Source organism: Crocuta crocuta, unplaced genomic scaffold, assembly GCF_008692635.1.
Source record: "Crocuta crocuta isolate KB4526 unplaced genomic scaffold, BGI_CrCroc_1.0 scaffold39, whole genome shotgun sequence".
Taxonomy (NCBI): Eukaryota; Metazoa; Chordata; class Mammalia; order Carnivora; family Hyaenidae; genus Crocuta; species Crocuta crocuta.
This window is the reverse complement of record NW_027533334.1, coordinates 8,239,127-8,255,145: the sequence shown is the minus strand read 5'-3', so window position 1 is coordinate 8,255,145 and position 16,019 is coordinate 8,239,127. Positions and strand designations below refer to the sequence as shown.

Sequence of the window (16,019 nt, the reverse complement as noted above, 5' to 3'; positions counted from 1 at the left end):
AGGAGGCACATCATTCCTTTAAGGACACTGTTGTAGAAATCACATTCCAGATATTATATAATGTCATCTCTCCCCTACTTCTATCAAAATTTGGCATTAAGAAGAAAAATGTATTGGGGCGCCTGGGTGGCTTAGTTTGTTAAGCGTCTGACTTTCGCTTGGGTCATGATCTCACAGTTCGTGGGTTCGAGCCCCGCGTCGGGCTCTGTGCTGACTGCCAGCTCGGAGCCTGGAGCCTGTTTCAGAGTCTGTCACTCCCTCTCTCTCTGACCCTCCCCTGCTCACGCTGTCTCTCTCTCTTTCCTAGAAATAAATAAAACATTAAAAAAAATTTAAAAAAAAAAAAAAAAAGAAGAAAAATGTATTAAATACTAAACCTGTAGATTATAGAAACAGATTTCCTTCACATTAAAATTTATGCAAATTGAGATTTGAAAAACTATTTTAATCTATCCAGTCTTGTCTTGCTAATACCAGTGAAGATTTGAATCATGGTAAAGCCAGTATTTAGTTAAAGCCCAGAGTAGGGAGCCTGCTTTGGAATTGGAGCACTTTAAAAGCAGTGAGATTAATATTTAGCCAAAATGGTGTCTGAAATTCAGATTCCAGATAAAAGAATCATACACAGACTTTGAGTAATGTAGGAAAATTCCTAGCTATTTAGGGATAAATAGGAAAATTTTAAACATCATAGAGCCTGTTATGTGTTGTTATATTGTGGGTGCTAATCCAGATTAATATTATAGACAGGATTACTGTGTTGACTTCAGAAAGCATTTTGCTCTGCGGGGCCTTGTTTTTTTTTTTGAGTTGGACTCCTTGAAAAAAGTCAGGGACCTGGTGAAAGCCAGATTATCTCCCAGCAGCTGTTTCCCTCTGAGGGACCTGAGATCAACAAAGGCTGACCTTGCGCCGTCAGGAAAGCCACAGAACAAATTCTTGATTGCCTGGGAGGTGGGGGGTCGGCTGGGGGTGGAGTGGGATTTAGTAGTGGTCTCAACAACTTTTGTTTTTTTTTATTTANGCAAAGAGGCAGATAAAGGGAAGGGAATGAGCTCATCACCAGCAGGAGAGATTTTGGGGTATACTTCAAAAGAAGGTCCTTTGCAGTTGAAAAGCTAGACTGAGTGAAGCCAGGTGAATGTACAGTCCTCATCTCATGGATTCTTGAGAAAAGTCCTCACTTTCTGAGACGGTTTAAGGAGGGCTTCCCTGGAAGACTAAGTTACTAGGCTGGCTCTCAAGATTTCTCCTCCATTTCTGACCTCGGATTCATTAAACGTGCTTCACAAAACATCACACATCTTTCCTCACTGTCATCTGCCTGTAGGGACCAGAGAGTCCAGAAGCAGTGAGGGGTGGGGGAGAGAAAGGTTCTCAGAACTAAGAGCTAGAGCGTTTGAATTCATAGCGTGTGGCTTGGGCCCTGAAGCTTCTGGCCTGCCACCTACTGGAATATAGAAGGAGGATCTTACTTGCAACATCTCAATTGGTGGTGTCCTTTGGCCTTGCAGTTTAAGTTTGTATGATCTCCCTAAGCTTCCCCCCTCCTCGCCCCCTTGTAATTTTAAAAAGCCAAGACAAATGTGAGAGGTTGGTAGAGATTTGGTAAACTCTCAAATAAGTGGAAAGAGCAGTTAGGACACTATCTCCAGAGTCAAGGTGACTGTGACGATGGAGATGATAAAGGTCTGATCCAGGGCCACTGTGGAGGGAGAGAGAAAGAGGGGAAGGATTTGAGAGAGCTGTAGGAGGTAGAAATGGAAGCTGATAGTTGAGGGGATATGGAGTAAGAGGATTCTCAGGGACATCTCTTGTGTGTGACTGTAGGTAAAACATAAAATCACAGCCTGAGGGTAGCACAAGGCCTTGGAAGGTACCTGGTCCAAGCACGTTTTGGTGTGCGGTCTCCATGACTGCTCCCACAATGCTCTCCACTCGGGGGCTAAATACTTGTAGTGATGTTCTGCTCTTTGCTTCTATTTTACCTTCCTGCCCTGTGGCTTCTGTAGCGTGGCTCTCTCTCCAGACTTACGTGCCGGGTGCTTTGAGTATATGAGCTCACTTCATCTCCTAGGAGTCCCTGAAGTAGGGTCTCCTAAGCCCTGTGTACAGAAGAGGCAATCGAGGCACCACATGGGTCACTTCCCAGGAAGACACGGCTGGCGAGTGGCAGGAGGGGCATTAAGGATCCGAGCAATCTGGCTTCTGTCTGTCCTCACGCAACAGCTTCCTTTCAGATTAGACTGTCGGCAGACTGTGGCCAGGACGGTGTGTTCTCACCTCCCGTGCCTGGCATGTACCTGTCCAGGGTGAGGAGCGAAGCAGCTACACAATTCACTGAACTGATTCTTCTCAAGTCAAGTCACAAATCTTAGAAGCAATGGCACTTCTGTGGGGGGGGGGGGGGGCGGGCTGGGAGGGGTGGAGGGTACCTGGCTGGCTCAGTTGGTGGAGGATGCGACTCTTGATCTTGGGGTTGTAGGTTCGAGCTCCATGTTGGGTGTAGAGACTACTTAAAAATAAAATCTTTAAAAAATTTTTTTAAAAAACAGTAGAACTTTTTAATTTTGCTTGCTTATTTTTGCTTTTTAGCACAGTGGAAGGGATGGGAGGGTGACTTAGAAGAGTTGGAAGGAAGGAAAGGTTAAAAGGAAGCTTTGTAACAGCAAGGCAGCTGCCTTCTCTAGAGTGGTGCTAAGCAGACCTACTTTCTGTAAGTCGGCCCCACACAGCTTCCTGATTGCTCCCGTGTTCACATGGCTGGTGGTGCATGAGATCTCACTGGCTTCACCCTGAGATTTCCTCCTGAAAGTTTTTCACCTGCTTTCACGTAGGGTCTGAGGGTCAAGCCGACCGGGCGTGATGTTAACTCAGTTCATGTTTCTCTCTTTCCATAGTAAAATCCGGCATTTAAAAAAAATCTCCTAGTCTGCTAGAAATTCTCTCCGACCCATATAACTTTTCAATTATTTCATCCAGTGAGCATGTGGAACAGTCCGGTCAGCATATAAATATTTGAAACCTGAAAGTTTTGGAAGAACATTTCAAATAAACCCAGTTTTCCTTGTGATCCTGGAGAAGAGGATATTAATCAGTTGCAAAATTGTAACCCTCTTAATAGCAATGGCAAGTGAGAACAATTTATAGTAGTTTTGCAGTGAACAGAGGATAAAATTACCCTCAATTTTCATTGTAGTTAACTTTAAAACACACACAGAAGTAGACTTAGGTATCACACTTGTCCAAAAAAGAGTGTGTATTGATTTTTGCTCTAGGAACAAATGAGACGTTGGGTTTTATTTTTTAACATATTTTAAGACAAGTTTGTGGGTGTGTATCTTAAGGGAGCAATTTTTAAAAATGCAAAAGATGTTTATGCTGCATTATAAAAAATTTTTTAAATGTTTTATTTCTGAGAGAGGGAGAGACAGAGACAGCATGAGCAGGGGAGGGGCAGAGAGAGAGGGAGACACAGAATCTGAAACAGGCTCCAGGCTCTGAGTTAGCTGTCAGCACAGAGCCCTATGTGGGGCTCGAACCCACGAACCGTGAGATCATGACCTGAGCCGAAGTCAGACGCTTAACTGACTGAGCCACCCAGGTGCTCCTATGCCGCATTGTTTTTTAACTTTTTTTTTTTTTAATGTTTTTTATTTATTTCTAGGAGAGAGAGAGAGAGAGAGAGAGAGGGAGACAGCGTGAGCAGGGGAGGGTCAGAGAGAGAGGGAGTCACAGACTGAAACAGGCTCCAGGCTCTGAGCTGGCAGTCAGCACAGAGCCCGACACGGGGCCCGAACCCACGAACCGTGAGATCATGACCTAAGCGAAAGTCGGACGCTTAACCGACTAAGCCACCCAGGCGCCCCCTATGCTGCATTGTTTTTAACAGCAAAAGTATCCAAGCTCATATTCTGTAGCATGTGTTTATTTTTTGGGAGAGAGCAAGAGAGCGGACACACAAGCAGGGGAGAGGAAGAGAGGATCCAAAGCGAGCTCTGCACTGACAGCAGAGACCCCAATGTGGAGGCTTGAACCCACAAATTGTGAGATTATGACCTGAGCCGAAGTCAGACACCTAACTGACAGAGCTGCCCAGGTGCCCCTAAGCTCATTTTTCTAATAATTGGAGACTGGTTTGGTTAAATGAAGATCTATCCGCTTGACAAAATGTCATCATTGTCATGAAAATTATTACGAAAACACAGTGTAACAACAGACAAAAGGCTTGTGATGCTTCAAAAGGCAGAATATGGAAGTTGGCAGTGTACTTCTAGCTATGAAAAAATGAAGCATGTAGGCACAAATTAGACTGTAGTAGAAAATTAAACATTGCTTCGCTGGATACAGGAGATATTTCTCCCTTGTCGGTGCGAGGAGGGAGGGAGGTATACAGGAAAGGGGGTAACTGGGTACAGTGGGAAGCTGAGATCTGAGATCTGAGGTCCTGAGCGGTTCTTCCTGCCTCCTGGCCCGCCTCTGGGAGGAGTGGTGTGGAATCCTGCAGGAGAAGGTACAGGCTGGGGGAGCGCAGAGGAAGTCGCCAGGTGCCTTTTGAACCTAGCCTGACAACATGCTGCTCATCCCTTCCATTTCCTCTGTAGCTAAATGAGGTGGTCTTATTTTAGATAAAAGTATAGGTTTTTAAAGGTGTATTTATTTAGATATAGTTATTTAAATATTAGATAGTTAAGTGCTCAGAACCATTTTAACTTTCAATTTGAGCAGGTATGTTAATTTGGTATTTCCAGACCAAATAACACACCGGTGAGAATTTTTGACCCAATTTGAAATATTTAAAGTATGAGTTCTTTCTATATTACGAGTCTAATCTGTAAAAGAAAATTTGAGTGCTTCTCTATTGAGAATTAAAAGAAATAATGACTTCCTCCTATAATATCAAGTAAGTGCAATTTATACTAGTTTGCAGTGAATTGAGAACAAAGTCCTCTTCTTATTTGCCGCTGGAAATAATTTCTTATTATGTAGGCAGACAGGGCTCAGTAGGGATTTCTTCCAAGAACCTCCCCAAAAAGCTGTTTATGTTCTTTCCGTCTCTTGGCATTTGGATTCACTGGATATAAGATGCCATGGGTTGTAAATCACACCATTAGTTTAGGTACTGTTTATTGTAAAATGCTATCAATTACAAGGAAGAGCCTCAGTTCAAGTGTTAAAATGTACAAAAATGTGTACCTTAGAGTTTTAAAAAATATGATTATGTGTATGTTTACTTACTTATATTATACATGAGGATATTCCAAAAGTTTGGAAATAGTTAATGTAGATAACCCAGACTTTCTATTTGTGATGACTCTATCCCACATGCCCAAATGGCTATTTCCGTTAATCGTGAAGATTCATAAGTCAGCTGTCTCCTTTCTGTTTGGCATGAGTAAGGAAAAGCTCTTCTAAATAGGCAGATATGGTGTGGTCGATGTAAGATGTGCCGCCTGTTTTAAACAAGGTACATTGTAGACCATTTGGGATATAACAAATGGTGAAGAAGAGAAAATATTTTGACTTCTTGGGATTAATTTAAAAGGACCTTTGGAAGACCTAAGTGCCTCTAAATGCTGAGATTGTTTTCAGGCTATGTAATTTCATATCTGACATTATTCCTTCTTCCAAGGGCAGAAATCAGGGTAATGCTTTTCCTGAGTACAGGCATAGGCAAGCTTTCTATAAAGAGCCAGAGAGTAAATATTTTAGGCTTTCTGAGCCACATGGTCTCTGTCATAACTATTCAGGCCTGCTGTTGTAGTGTGAAGCCAGCTGTAGATAATACATAAATGAGTAAGTATGGCCGTGTTCCCATAAACCTTTATTTATGGATGCTGAAATTTGACTTTTATGTAATTTTCATATATCACAAAGCATTTTTTTCTTTTTAAACCGTTAAAAAGATGTGAAAGCCATTCGTAGGTTGTTGGCCACACACAAAACAGGTGGCAGGCCAGATTTGGCCCCCATAGTTCACAGCCCTCCGCTTTAGTGGAGATTTAAGCCAAGTTCTCTAGGCATTTGTAGGACAACTGTTGGAACCATCCTGGGAATTTAAGAATCTCAACTTTTGGCCTTGATAGAACTCATAGTTGAACTTTTCTCTCCTGCACGTGGGTTTGCAAACAGCAGCACCTAATCCTTTGGCTCTTTTAAAGGACATCTTTTTCCCAAGAAAGTTTTAGTTCTCCCCTACTTGTTGTTTTGCCTCTAGATTAAATCAAGCTTACATTTAACAAATTCCAGTAGAAAATCAATAAAAGAATAATTTGCTTGCAAAACAGTCACTAAAGGCTTGAAAAATAGTAGCTAAAGCTATTATGTGTTAGTACACATTACTCACTGTCTTTTATACAAAGATTTGTTCCATAAAGTCTTTTTTATTTTTTTTAATGTTTATTTATTTTTGAGAGAGAGTGAGAGGGAGCAGGGGTGGGAGAGGGGCAGAAAGAGAAGGAGACACAGAACTCGAATCAGGCTCCAGGCTCCACCTCCACACGCAGCCTAATGCTTGAACCCAAAGAACCATGAGATCAAGGCCCACGTCAAAGTCAGATGCTTAACCGACTGAGCCACCCAGGTGCCCCTAAAGTCCTTTTTTTTTTTAACGTTTATTCATTTTTGAGAGAAGAGAGGCAGAGAGGGAGGGAGAAAGAGATTCTGAAGAGGGCTCCATGCCGTCAGTAGAGAGCCTGATGTGGAGCTTGAACTCATGAACTGCGAGATCATGATCTTAGCCGAAGTTGGATGCTTAACCAACTGGGCCACCCAAGATTCCATAAAGTCTTGTTTTAGTTTAACTATCAGAAAAAAGTAGGGGCGCCTAAGTGGCTCCGTTGTTAAGTGTCTGACTTTGATTTCAGCTCAGGTCATGATCTCACAGTTCGTGAGTTCGAGCCCCACATCGGGCTCTCTGCTGTCAGTGTAGAGCCTGCTTGGGATCCTCTGTCCCTGCCTCTCTCTGCCCTTCCCCTGCTTGCACATGCTTGCTCTCTTTCTCCCTCCCTCTCAAAAATGAATAAACATTAAAAAAGAAAAAAGTAACCTACCTTCCTCTCCCTCCCTTTTCCTTTCTTTCTATATCTATCTGCCCATTCATATATGGAATATAAACCCTATAACCCAATTAATTTCCATTTTGCCTTGTTTCTGGGTCATTGCAACACTCATTCATCTTATTTTGCAATATGACCAATACTGTGAGCCACAACATCTTTTCATAGCTGCGTGGGATAAAGTGATTTGTTGAGCCTCAGTACATTCCATGTACTAATAAGCACATTGCTGAGGTTTATTTCACTAACCTTGTGAGAGAAAGGCTATTATGGTCCCTGTTTATAGATGGAGAGAAGTAGAGCTTTAAGAGGTAAGTGGCCGGCCCGAGACCTCAGAGTTGGGATTGGTAGATCCAGATGGTCTGCCCCACAGCCCGTGCTCTCAGCCACGACCCCAGCGGGCCTCAGGCTTCTTGACCTGGCAGCAAACAGGAAGAAAACAGTGTACGGCACACTCTTGTGAATGCATACTGGCACTCACTTGGAGGAAATCACTTAGTGAACCAGACCAGCTCCATGCCCATACCCCTCCCATCCAGTTGTCTCCTCTGCACCTTGCAGAGCTCACATTATTTCTTCCATGTCGGCTGCTTTCTTCTGCTCAAGTGGATGGTAGCAATGTCTGCCTTGTCACCTTGACCAGTCACCTTTAAATTTGTTACGATCAGTCCTTTAGATTAATGTTTTCAGCTCAACTTGCAGTTTTTTTCTCTCTTTTGCTGCCAGATTGATCTAAATCATGAAACTGATTTGTCAACCCTTTATTTAAAAGTCTTCATAGGTGCGCACCTGGGTGGTTCAGTCAGATGAGTATCTGACTCTTGATTTCAGCCCAGGTTATGATCCCAGGGTCATGGGATCAAGCCGTGCCTCAGTCTTTGCACTGAGCATGGAGCCTGTTTAAGATATTCTCTCTCTCTCTCTCTCTCTCTCTCTCTCTCTCTCTCTCTCTCTCCCTCTCTCTCCCTCCCACACACACACTCACATACTCTCTCTGACAGAAAAAATAAAAAAAAAGTCTTCAGGGGTGCCTAGGTGGCTCAGTCGGTTAAGCGTCTGACTTCAGCTCAGGTTATGATCTCATGGTTCATGAGTTCAAACCCCACGTCAGGTTCTGTGCTGACAGCTCAGAGCCTGGAACCTGCTTTAGATTCTGTGTCTCTCTGTCTCAAAAATAAATAAACATTAAAACAAAAGATCTTTTAAAATCTTCAGAGGGTCCTGTGCCACGTATTATTACTGCGTTACTCCACTTTGCTATGTGATAGCCATTTGTGACTTGTGGGGTCAGTTTGCCAGTGGTTTGGTATTCTTTCCCTCTTAATAAATAAGAACAGATTCAGGATTTACCCCTACAATAACCTCAGTCTCAGCGGCTTGCATTCTAATATTTCCTTGAAACGAGAGGAGGGGGCAGAATGCTAACTCCATCTACCAGCTCCGTCTTATTTGTGAGGCAGCTTTGAGGGGCTGTTACTGATGTGTTGTCAGCAGTGGCCGCTCTCATGAGCTGTCGTGCTTTCACGAATGCCAGTCCCCTTGCTTCCCCCTCCCCGCCCCCCAACTCAAGGAGACAAAACAAGAAAGACAAGTCTTCATTCACGGTGGTATTTTCTTTGTTTTTTCATGTTTTGTGGGGAGAGAAGCAGTTGATTTTGTAAAAACAGTCTGTGTGTCCTCAGTTCCCAAAGACCCCTGTCCACCCCCTCTCCCCCCAAATGGTTGAGGACCCCTGGTTTTTATGGAAGAAAATGCTGCTTTCCTGTCACCACCGACAGGACCAGCTCGGATCCCACCTGTTGCCCCAGGCTTGTCTCCTATAATACAACCTCATGCACCCAGCTCACTAGGCAGCAAACCACCTAAACCGTTACCTGTGTGCCTTGGTCTTTCATGACATGCAGTTTGCACGTGCTTTTCCCCTCCTGGGAGGACCCCTGCTAGGTGGACATAGGCCATCCTGCCCCACATTTCAGTCCCTCATCTTCATCTCTCCCTCTCAGCCCAGCTGCCCTTCGACAGGTGCCCAGATGTACGTAGGTAAGGCATGAGGCTGGATATGTTTTTTTCTTTTTCTTTTCTTAATTTTTAAAATATAATTTATTGTCAAGTTGGCTTACATGCAACACCCAGTGCTCATCCCAACAAGTGCCCTCCTCAATGCCCATCACCCCCCTTCGCCTCTCCCCCTCCCCCCATCCACCCTCAGTTTGTTCTCTGATTTAAGAGTCTCTTATGTTTGCCTCCCTCCCTCTCTGTTTGTATCTATTTTCCCCCCTCCCTTCCCCCATGGTCTTCTGTTAAGATTCTCAAGATCCACATATGAGTAAAAACATATGGTATCTGTCTTTCTCTGACTACCTGACTTCAGAGGCTGCTGTTGACCTGGGCATGAGTAGCAGGAAGCATGCGGTAAATGAGAGAATTGTTCATTTCCCTGTTGCACACATTTGTTTCCTTGGGGGTACCTCAGGGCACCATAGTTCTCTAGTTGTCATTGGGGTGTGGGGTGTTCTACACTATGTTCCGGTGTGGAGGTTGGGCTCACAGGACTGGAGGAGGGTCTCAGGCGGGTGTGGGGGCCGGTCCTGGTCACCCTCCCTGTGAGAACATATTGCATCTGAGGTAGTAACCTCAGCCAGCACCGTGCTCCTCAGTCGCTTTGTTAAGTGTCTGTACTGCTGGAGTCCAGGCCCTCCCACCCTTCCCTGCTCTGAGAGTCGCAAATCTGGCCAGTCGGTCTCACCTTCCAGGCCCCTGCAGAAGCTCCTGTCAAGTCCACAACTTGCCTCCAGCCAGCAAGGAATGACACAACCCTTAGCCTGCCCACCATCCTCAGGTTGAAAGTCACGCCTTGATGACGGGCTTCGACTTCAACGCTGGCATGGTTACTCTTTCATTTTTTATGTTATTTGTGTTAACACAGTATTATATACACGTAGCTGAAGATCATGCACTGAACGATTGGTTTCTTACTTGTCCTGCCCGCTCCTGCCTATCACAGCAAGTAAGCACGGCAACTCTTGTTTCTTGTAGTGTTTACCTCTGTATTTTAAAATCATGTCTACCTTGCTGTGTGATCACGAATTCAAGATCTCTTTTGACATCTTGTTGTTGAGGATTTAACTCTCATTCTCCTCCTCATGTTCCTCACAGTCCTCCTCATACTGTAATAACAGATTTTCTGGTGCCGCCCTCAGTCAGTGCTTACTGTGGACGATGTGCATCGTATGTGCATCTTCACGTACGTGTATGTGTTCAGCGCGGAGCTCCGTGGTGCATTCTCTTGTATAATTTTTGTTTCTTCCCAGCAAACATTTGCCTAGTTTTTTTCAGCTGCCATGTGTTTTGCTTGTTACTTAAGCCCCCATCCTTTCTGTGTGGCTATTAGATCTGTCAACCACCTATTAATATTATTTTCCAGATGTTTGATCCTATAAGGCCATCTGTTCTCTTTCTTTTTAAAAAATTTTTTTTAAATGTTTTACTTATTTTTGAGAGAGAGATAGAGATAGTGTGAGCAGGGGAGGGTCAGAGAGAGAGGGAGACACAGAATTAGAAGCTGGCTCCAGGCTCTGAGCTGACTGTCAGCACAGAGCCCAATGCGGGGCTCTAACCCATGAGCCGTGAGATCATGACCTGAGCTGAAGTTGGACGCCTAACCAGCTGAGCCACCCAGGCGCCCTAGTTCTCTTTCTTTCCTAGAGTGTCTCCTCCCCCTGCCCCAGGGTGGACAGGCGTCACACAGCCATCGTCCTGGTCACTGGTTTCATTTTAATTTATCTTGCCGATTAGGATGCAGGGACCAGCAAGCAGCCTTCTGGCTCAGTTTACCTGGTCCTCATACTGACCTCTGGTCTTGACAGCCAGACTCCGGGGAGGATTCTTTGAGAACACGATGAAAGCTTTGACAACTCTTCCTAGGAAAGTAATTGCACAAACACAAAATTGGGCGTGTAATTTTGTGAATGTCTGAAGACCTGTATATAACTTACATATAATACTTTCCGGGGTGGGTGGGTAGTGTAAAGCTGGCAGCTTCTAGAGTTCCAAATAAGCTTTTAATGCCTAAGCTCTATTCTTATGGTGGAAGTCCAAATCTAACCATAGTACCCATACATCTCCTGTTTTTACCGATAGTTTTTTTCTCTTGGCCATTTTATCATCTCTTAGTAGTTGATGGAATGAATTCGTTTACCAAGTTTTAATGACTTGTGGATTCATGGCCAGTTGGAATCACTTCTATGTTACATTTTGCAACCTTTGATGTTAATTTATTTCTCCCTCTAACTGTTCTATATATTGATGTATTTGTGGAGTTGAACCGAAACGACCAAGGAGCTGCTTTCCCACAAGCACGCGGTAACCTAGCAAGATAACGCCCAACTAAAGAGACACCACAGACAGACTCTACTCTTCCTATCAAACAGCTGCCTTCTGGAGTCACTGGCAAGGAGGATTTTCCCATCTGCGTGGAAGAAAGTTACACTATCACACAGTCACTTGTGGTTGAGCTCCTATTAAGATAAACTCCAAAGGACTGTACTTAGATTAGAATTTCATTGTATTGAATATTGCTTGAAGTTCTCTGTGGTTGAGATTTGTAATGTCTCTGTGTTTGTCTACTCATTGAGCAGCTGCTGTTCAGCAGGCAATGACTTTAGTTTGAAGTAGGACATGACCTATATTCTTAGTCCTCAGAGATTATTTTTTTAGTCATTCATTGTGAATGACTAAATTTTTAAAACTGAAAGACTGAGCTTAGCTAAAAGCCATCTTCTAGAAATGTCAAAATAATTGGATTTCAACCAGTTTTGTTACATGGTGTCTTATTTGGCATGTTCTATCTTAATTGACTCTACAGTTGTTTTCTCAGATTTCTAAGTACTTCCTTGATTTTTAGTAGAAAAGGACACCAGGAGGTGTTTTTAGTCAGTATTGACAAACTATAATACAGTATGGCCGTCCCCTGTCACCAGCCCTTCCTTGAATCTATCAATAATACTAACATAATTTAGATTTTTTTTTAAAAAATGACACTGTCTCTTCAAAATGTAAAACTGATTCCATCTGGATGACTTTCAGTGAAGAGAGCATGAGGGTACTGTGTGAAGACTGTCTTCAGTCAGCATTTACTACGTGGTTGTGGGGAAGTAAAGACAGACGAGGCTGTCACAAGCCCTAGTGAAAGGGCAAACTCATCGCCAGACCTCTAGACTTTGGATAAAAAGAGTCCAAGGCAATAGAATGTTTGAGGCAAAAGGCCAATATTGAGATAAGATACAGATGTAAAGTGAAACTTTAAAACAAGTTTTAAGGGGCACCTGGGTGGCTCAGTCCCACTCTTGATTTTGACTCAGGTCATGATCTCATGGTTCGTGAGTTTGAGCCCTGACTGCATGCAGAACCTGCTTGGGATCCTCCCTCTCTCTCTGCCCCTCCCCCCCTCACATTCTCTGTGTCCCGTTCAAAATAAATACATAGTAATAAAACAAGTTTAACGATAAAAGAAATAGTGACAAACTGCCAAACTTCATGTGAAAGTGAGTATATTTTGACAAAAGGCAAAGTTACAGTACTTTTTGTCTTTCTTAAAAAGAATTTCAGGGGCACCTGGGTGGCTCAGTTGGTTAACTGGTGACTTCGGCTCTCACAGTTCATGGGTTCAAGCCCCGCATTGGGCTCTGTGCTGACACCTCAGAGCCTGGAGCCTGCTCTGGATTCTGTGTCTCCTTCTCTCTCTGCCCCTTGTAATTTGTAATGTCTCTGTGTTTGTACTCCTGCCCTGTCTCTCTTTCTCAAAATTAAATAAACATTAAAAAAATTTTTTTTAATTTCATGTTTAATCTTCAATGTACATTTTTGGAGAATCTGAGTATTGTGCTCAGGAAAGAAAATAAATTGGATGAAATGGCTTGGTTTCATTCCCCTTTTAGTAGTTCCACTGTGTGTTAGGATCATTTCTTCAAGAGTAATGATAGATAGGAATCAGTTCAGTGCTTAATGAGGCCGAGGAGCCTCATGCTGAAGCTCAGTCCTGGAAAATGTAATGTTTTTGGTGTTGGTCACGGCTGTTGCCACTGGTTTAAGTTCCCACATCTAATGTGCACGCACGCACACACCAATGTGCAGACGCAGGGAGCAGAGCTGTGGCTTTGTTGTAGAGAGTACACTTTTCTCTCCCGTCAAGGCAAGACCTTGAGGATCCCTGGTCAGGATGCTGCTGCCAGGTACTAAGTAAAGTGCCTTCGGGTGGCAGACAGGGCTCAGGTCATGCTCTGACCCTTCTCCGTCTTTCCTTGTGCCCCCAGAAGGTACTCTACATTCAGGCTTCCTCCCTTTGCTGGTGCTCTTACTGGTCTACCTGCAGTGCCTTCTCTTCTCTCTGGGCCAGATCCACGTATCTTCCCGAGAGGCCTAACGTAGTGTTTCCTGTGTGTTCTTTAACATCATCTTTGTACCCATGCATCGATCGTGCCCGATTTTACTTGTTTCACTTCCAGTCCTCTGTCAATGACTCTTTATAAAATGTTCTCTGTTCAAACACTTTTTAATGTTTATTTTTTGCGACACACACACACACACACACACACACACACACAGAGTGTGAGCAAGGGCAGAGGAGGGGCAGAGAGAGGGAAACACAGAATCCAAAGCAGGCTCCAGGCTCCAAGCTGTCAGCACAGAGCCCGACGTGGGGCTCGAACCCACAAACGGTGAGATCATGACCTGAACTGGTCAGATGCTTAACCAACTGAGCCACCCAGGTGCCCCTGAAATGTTTTCTGTTCAAATGACGGGGTGGTATCCAGTCTCCTAATTGGCCTCTAGGCCATGTAGACATCCTCTGCCTACAAGGTCTGGCTGTACTTTCCCCTCTGACCCCCCCCATACAGACTCTCTAGGGCCAGCCCCAGGGATGCCTCCATCATTTAGTCTACATGCATCTGAGTTCCTACTAGCGAATAGGGCCTGGGGCCATCGCTGGGGTTAAGCGAGACAGGGCTACAACTCTGGAGGTGCTCCCAGACCAGAGGAAGAGAAAAATGAGCAGTCAGGTATGTTAAGAGAGGAGCAAGTGTGTGCATATGTGGTGGTATTGGGGAAATGGGGTGTGATGAAAACTTAAAACAGAAAACTTAAAAAGAAAATGTTAATGCTCTCCCTCTGGAAGCTAAAGGGATAAATAAATGAAAAGGCAAGAAATTGACTTTTACATTTACTGCTTTCAGTTTAAGTAAGTGATGTCCCTAATGTTGTTTGGTTTGGTTCCATTTGTGAGTATTCTTTCTCTCTCCACAAAGCACTTGGGGTGGGTAAGGTTCTCGTTCTTCTCATCTCTCAATTCCTAAGACTGTCTTTTATCTTAATTATCTTGTACCCACAATGCCTCTCATGCAGTAGGGACATAATAAGTGTTAGTGGATTGAATAAAGGCTAATTCTATTGAGTTGCTCTTCCCTCGTTTGTTTTTTACTCCAAAATCAGTCGGCATTTTCTTAGGTTGACAGCTTGTGAACAGTTAAGCACTTGGTTTTATACTTGAAATGTGAACAGAAAGGTTGTCCATCAGCAGGAGTGCTTGTTCTTGTTTGTTTCTCTTCAGCCATTTGCAGATGATATCGACCATCTCAGGTGTGCATCAAGCAGTGTTGGGTATTTTATAGACCTCTAATTCTCGGGGATCCCTCTATTACAGATGTAGAAATTCAGGCTAAGTAACTTACCAGGGCTATGCTGGTAAACTGTGGCTGATCTCACCATGAGCGTGGCTTCTGTGGTCGTTAGGTGCCTGTGCCAATTGGTGTATACATGTAGATATTACCCAGAAGCCTTTTGTCCTCTGGAGAGCCATGGTCGCCTGCTTTCTAGACCAAGAGACAATCCCATGGCCCTCCAGGCACACGTGAACAGGGTGAGGGAAACCGACACAAGGGTCAAAAGCCTCTTCCCATTTTCTTCCTTAAGAAAATGTCATCAAAGGGTAGCCACTTGCTGTCAAGTTGATCTTTGGTACCAGGTATGGTAAACGTTTAATTGCACGAAAGGTCCTTTAAAGCTAAAGCTCAGGGGAATGTATGTGCACTTTTACACACTAACTCTCGTCTTCCCTGTTTGTTCTCAGGTGCTGTTACCCCCATACGATGATGCCACTATGAATGGCGCGTCCAAGGAGCCGCCGCCCCCTTATGTGTCTGCCTAAGCCTGAGCGTGGGGCAGAGCTGAGGCAGAGGCTTGGTTTTCAGACGTCAGAGCAATACTTCTTTCATTTCACTTCTGGGACGAGTTCTCTGAGCTTATTTGTTGCCGAAATGCTACGGTTTTAAAATTTAGATGTTCAGTTGAAACCCTCTTTAGTTTTAAAGATATGCTTCAGCTAAAGCACTGTGATAGACTCACTGTAGAATTCTTTGTGTAGGGGTGGGGCACAGTGGGCTTTCTTCGTCTTCCTGGGATTCCCTAGACATTGAAACTTCCCGGCAGCATGAGTGAACCTGGAGTCAGAGAAGTCTGGTTCTGTACCTGCTGGGCCCCAGAGTCTGGGGGGAATTAGTTATACTTTTTCTCTGTCTTCCCTCTGTCTCTTTTCAAAGTGTAAAATAAAGTCGAAATTAGACGATGCTTTTCTTAAGCCATTCCAGTGTTTGAACAAACCCTTCTGGAACGGGAAGGTCACGGTGTAATCATTGCTCTAATTAGGTAAATAGGAGTCCATATCTATATAAATAAAACAAGACCTTCCTTAAGATTGTTTTTGACTTCCAGTCTGTGACAGTTTGTATTTGCTGTTTAAGGATTTTGTCCACGGGCTAATTTGAGACCCTCCAACAACCACAGCCAGCGACAGCAGCCACTCTCTGATGGCTGTCCTTACACACCCCACCTCGGGACCCATGGAGTGGCGTGTCCCATCCGTGTTAGAGAGGTGGAGATGATTTGTTTAGTTCCGCATGATATCTG

General features: G+C 44.0%; 1 protein-coding gene across 1 annotated transcript in view; it reads left to right on the top strand.

Moving 5' to 3' along the window:
• LAPTM4B (lysosomal protein transmembrane 4 beta) overlaps positions 1 to 15,805 on the top strand; it is a 75,000-nt gene extending 59,195 nt beyond the window's left edge. The window contains exon 7 of the mRNA XM_077748179.1: positions 15,184 to 15,805. Within this exon, the coding sequence (XP_077604305.1) occupies positions 15,184 to 15,261 (78 nt within the window). The 3' untranslated portion in view covers positions 15,262 to 15,805. The remainder of the gene's footprint in view (positions 1 to 15,183) is intronic.
• Positions 15,806 to 16,019: the final 214 nt, after the last annotated feature.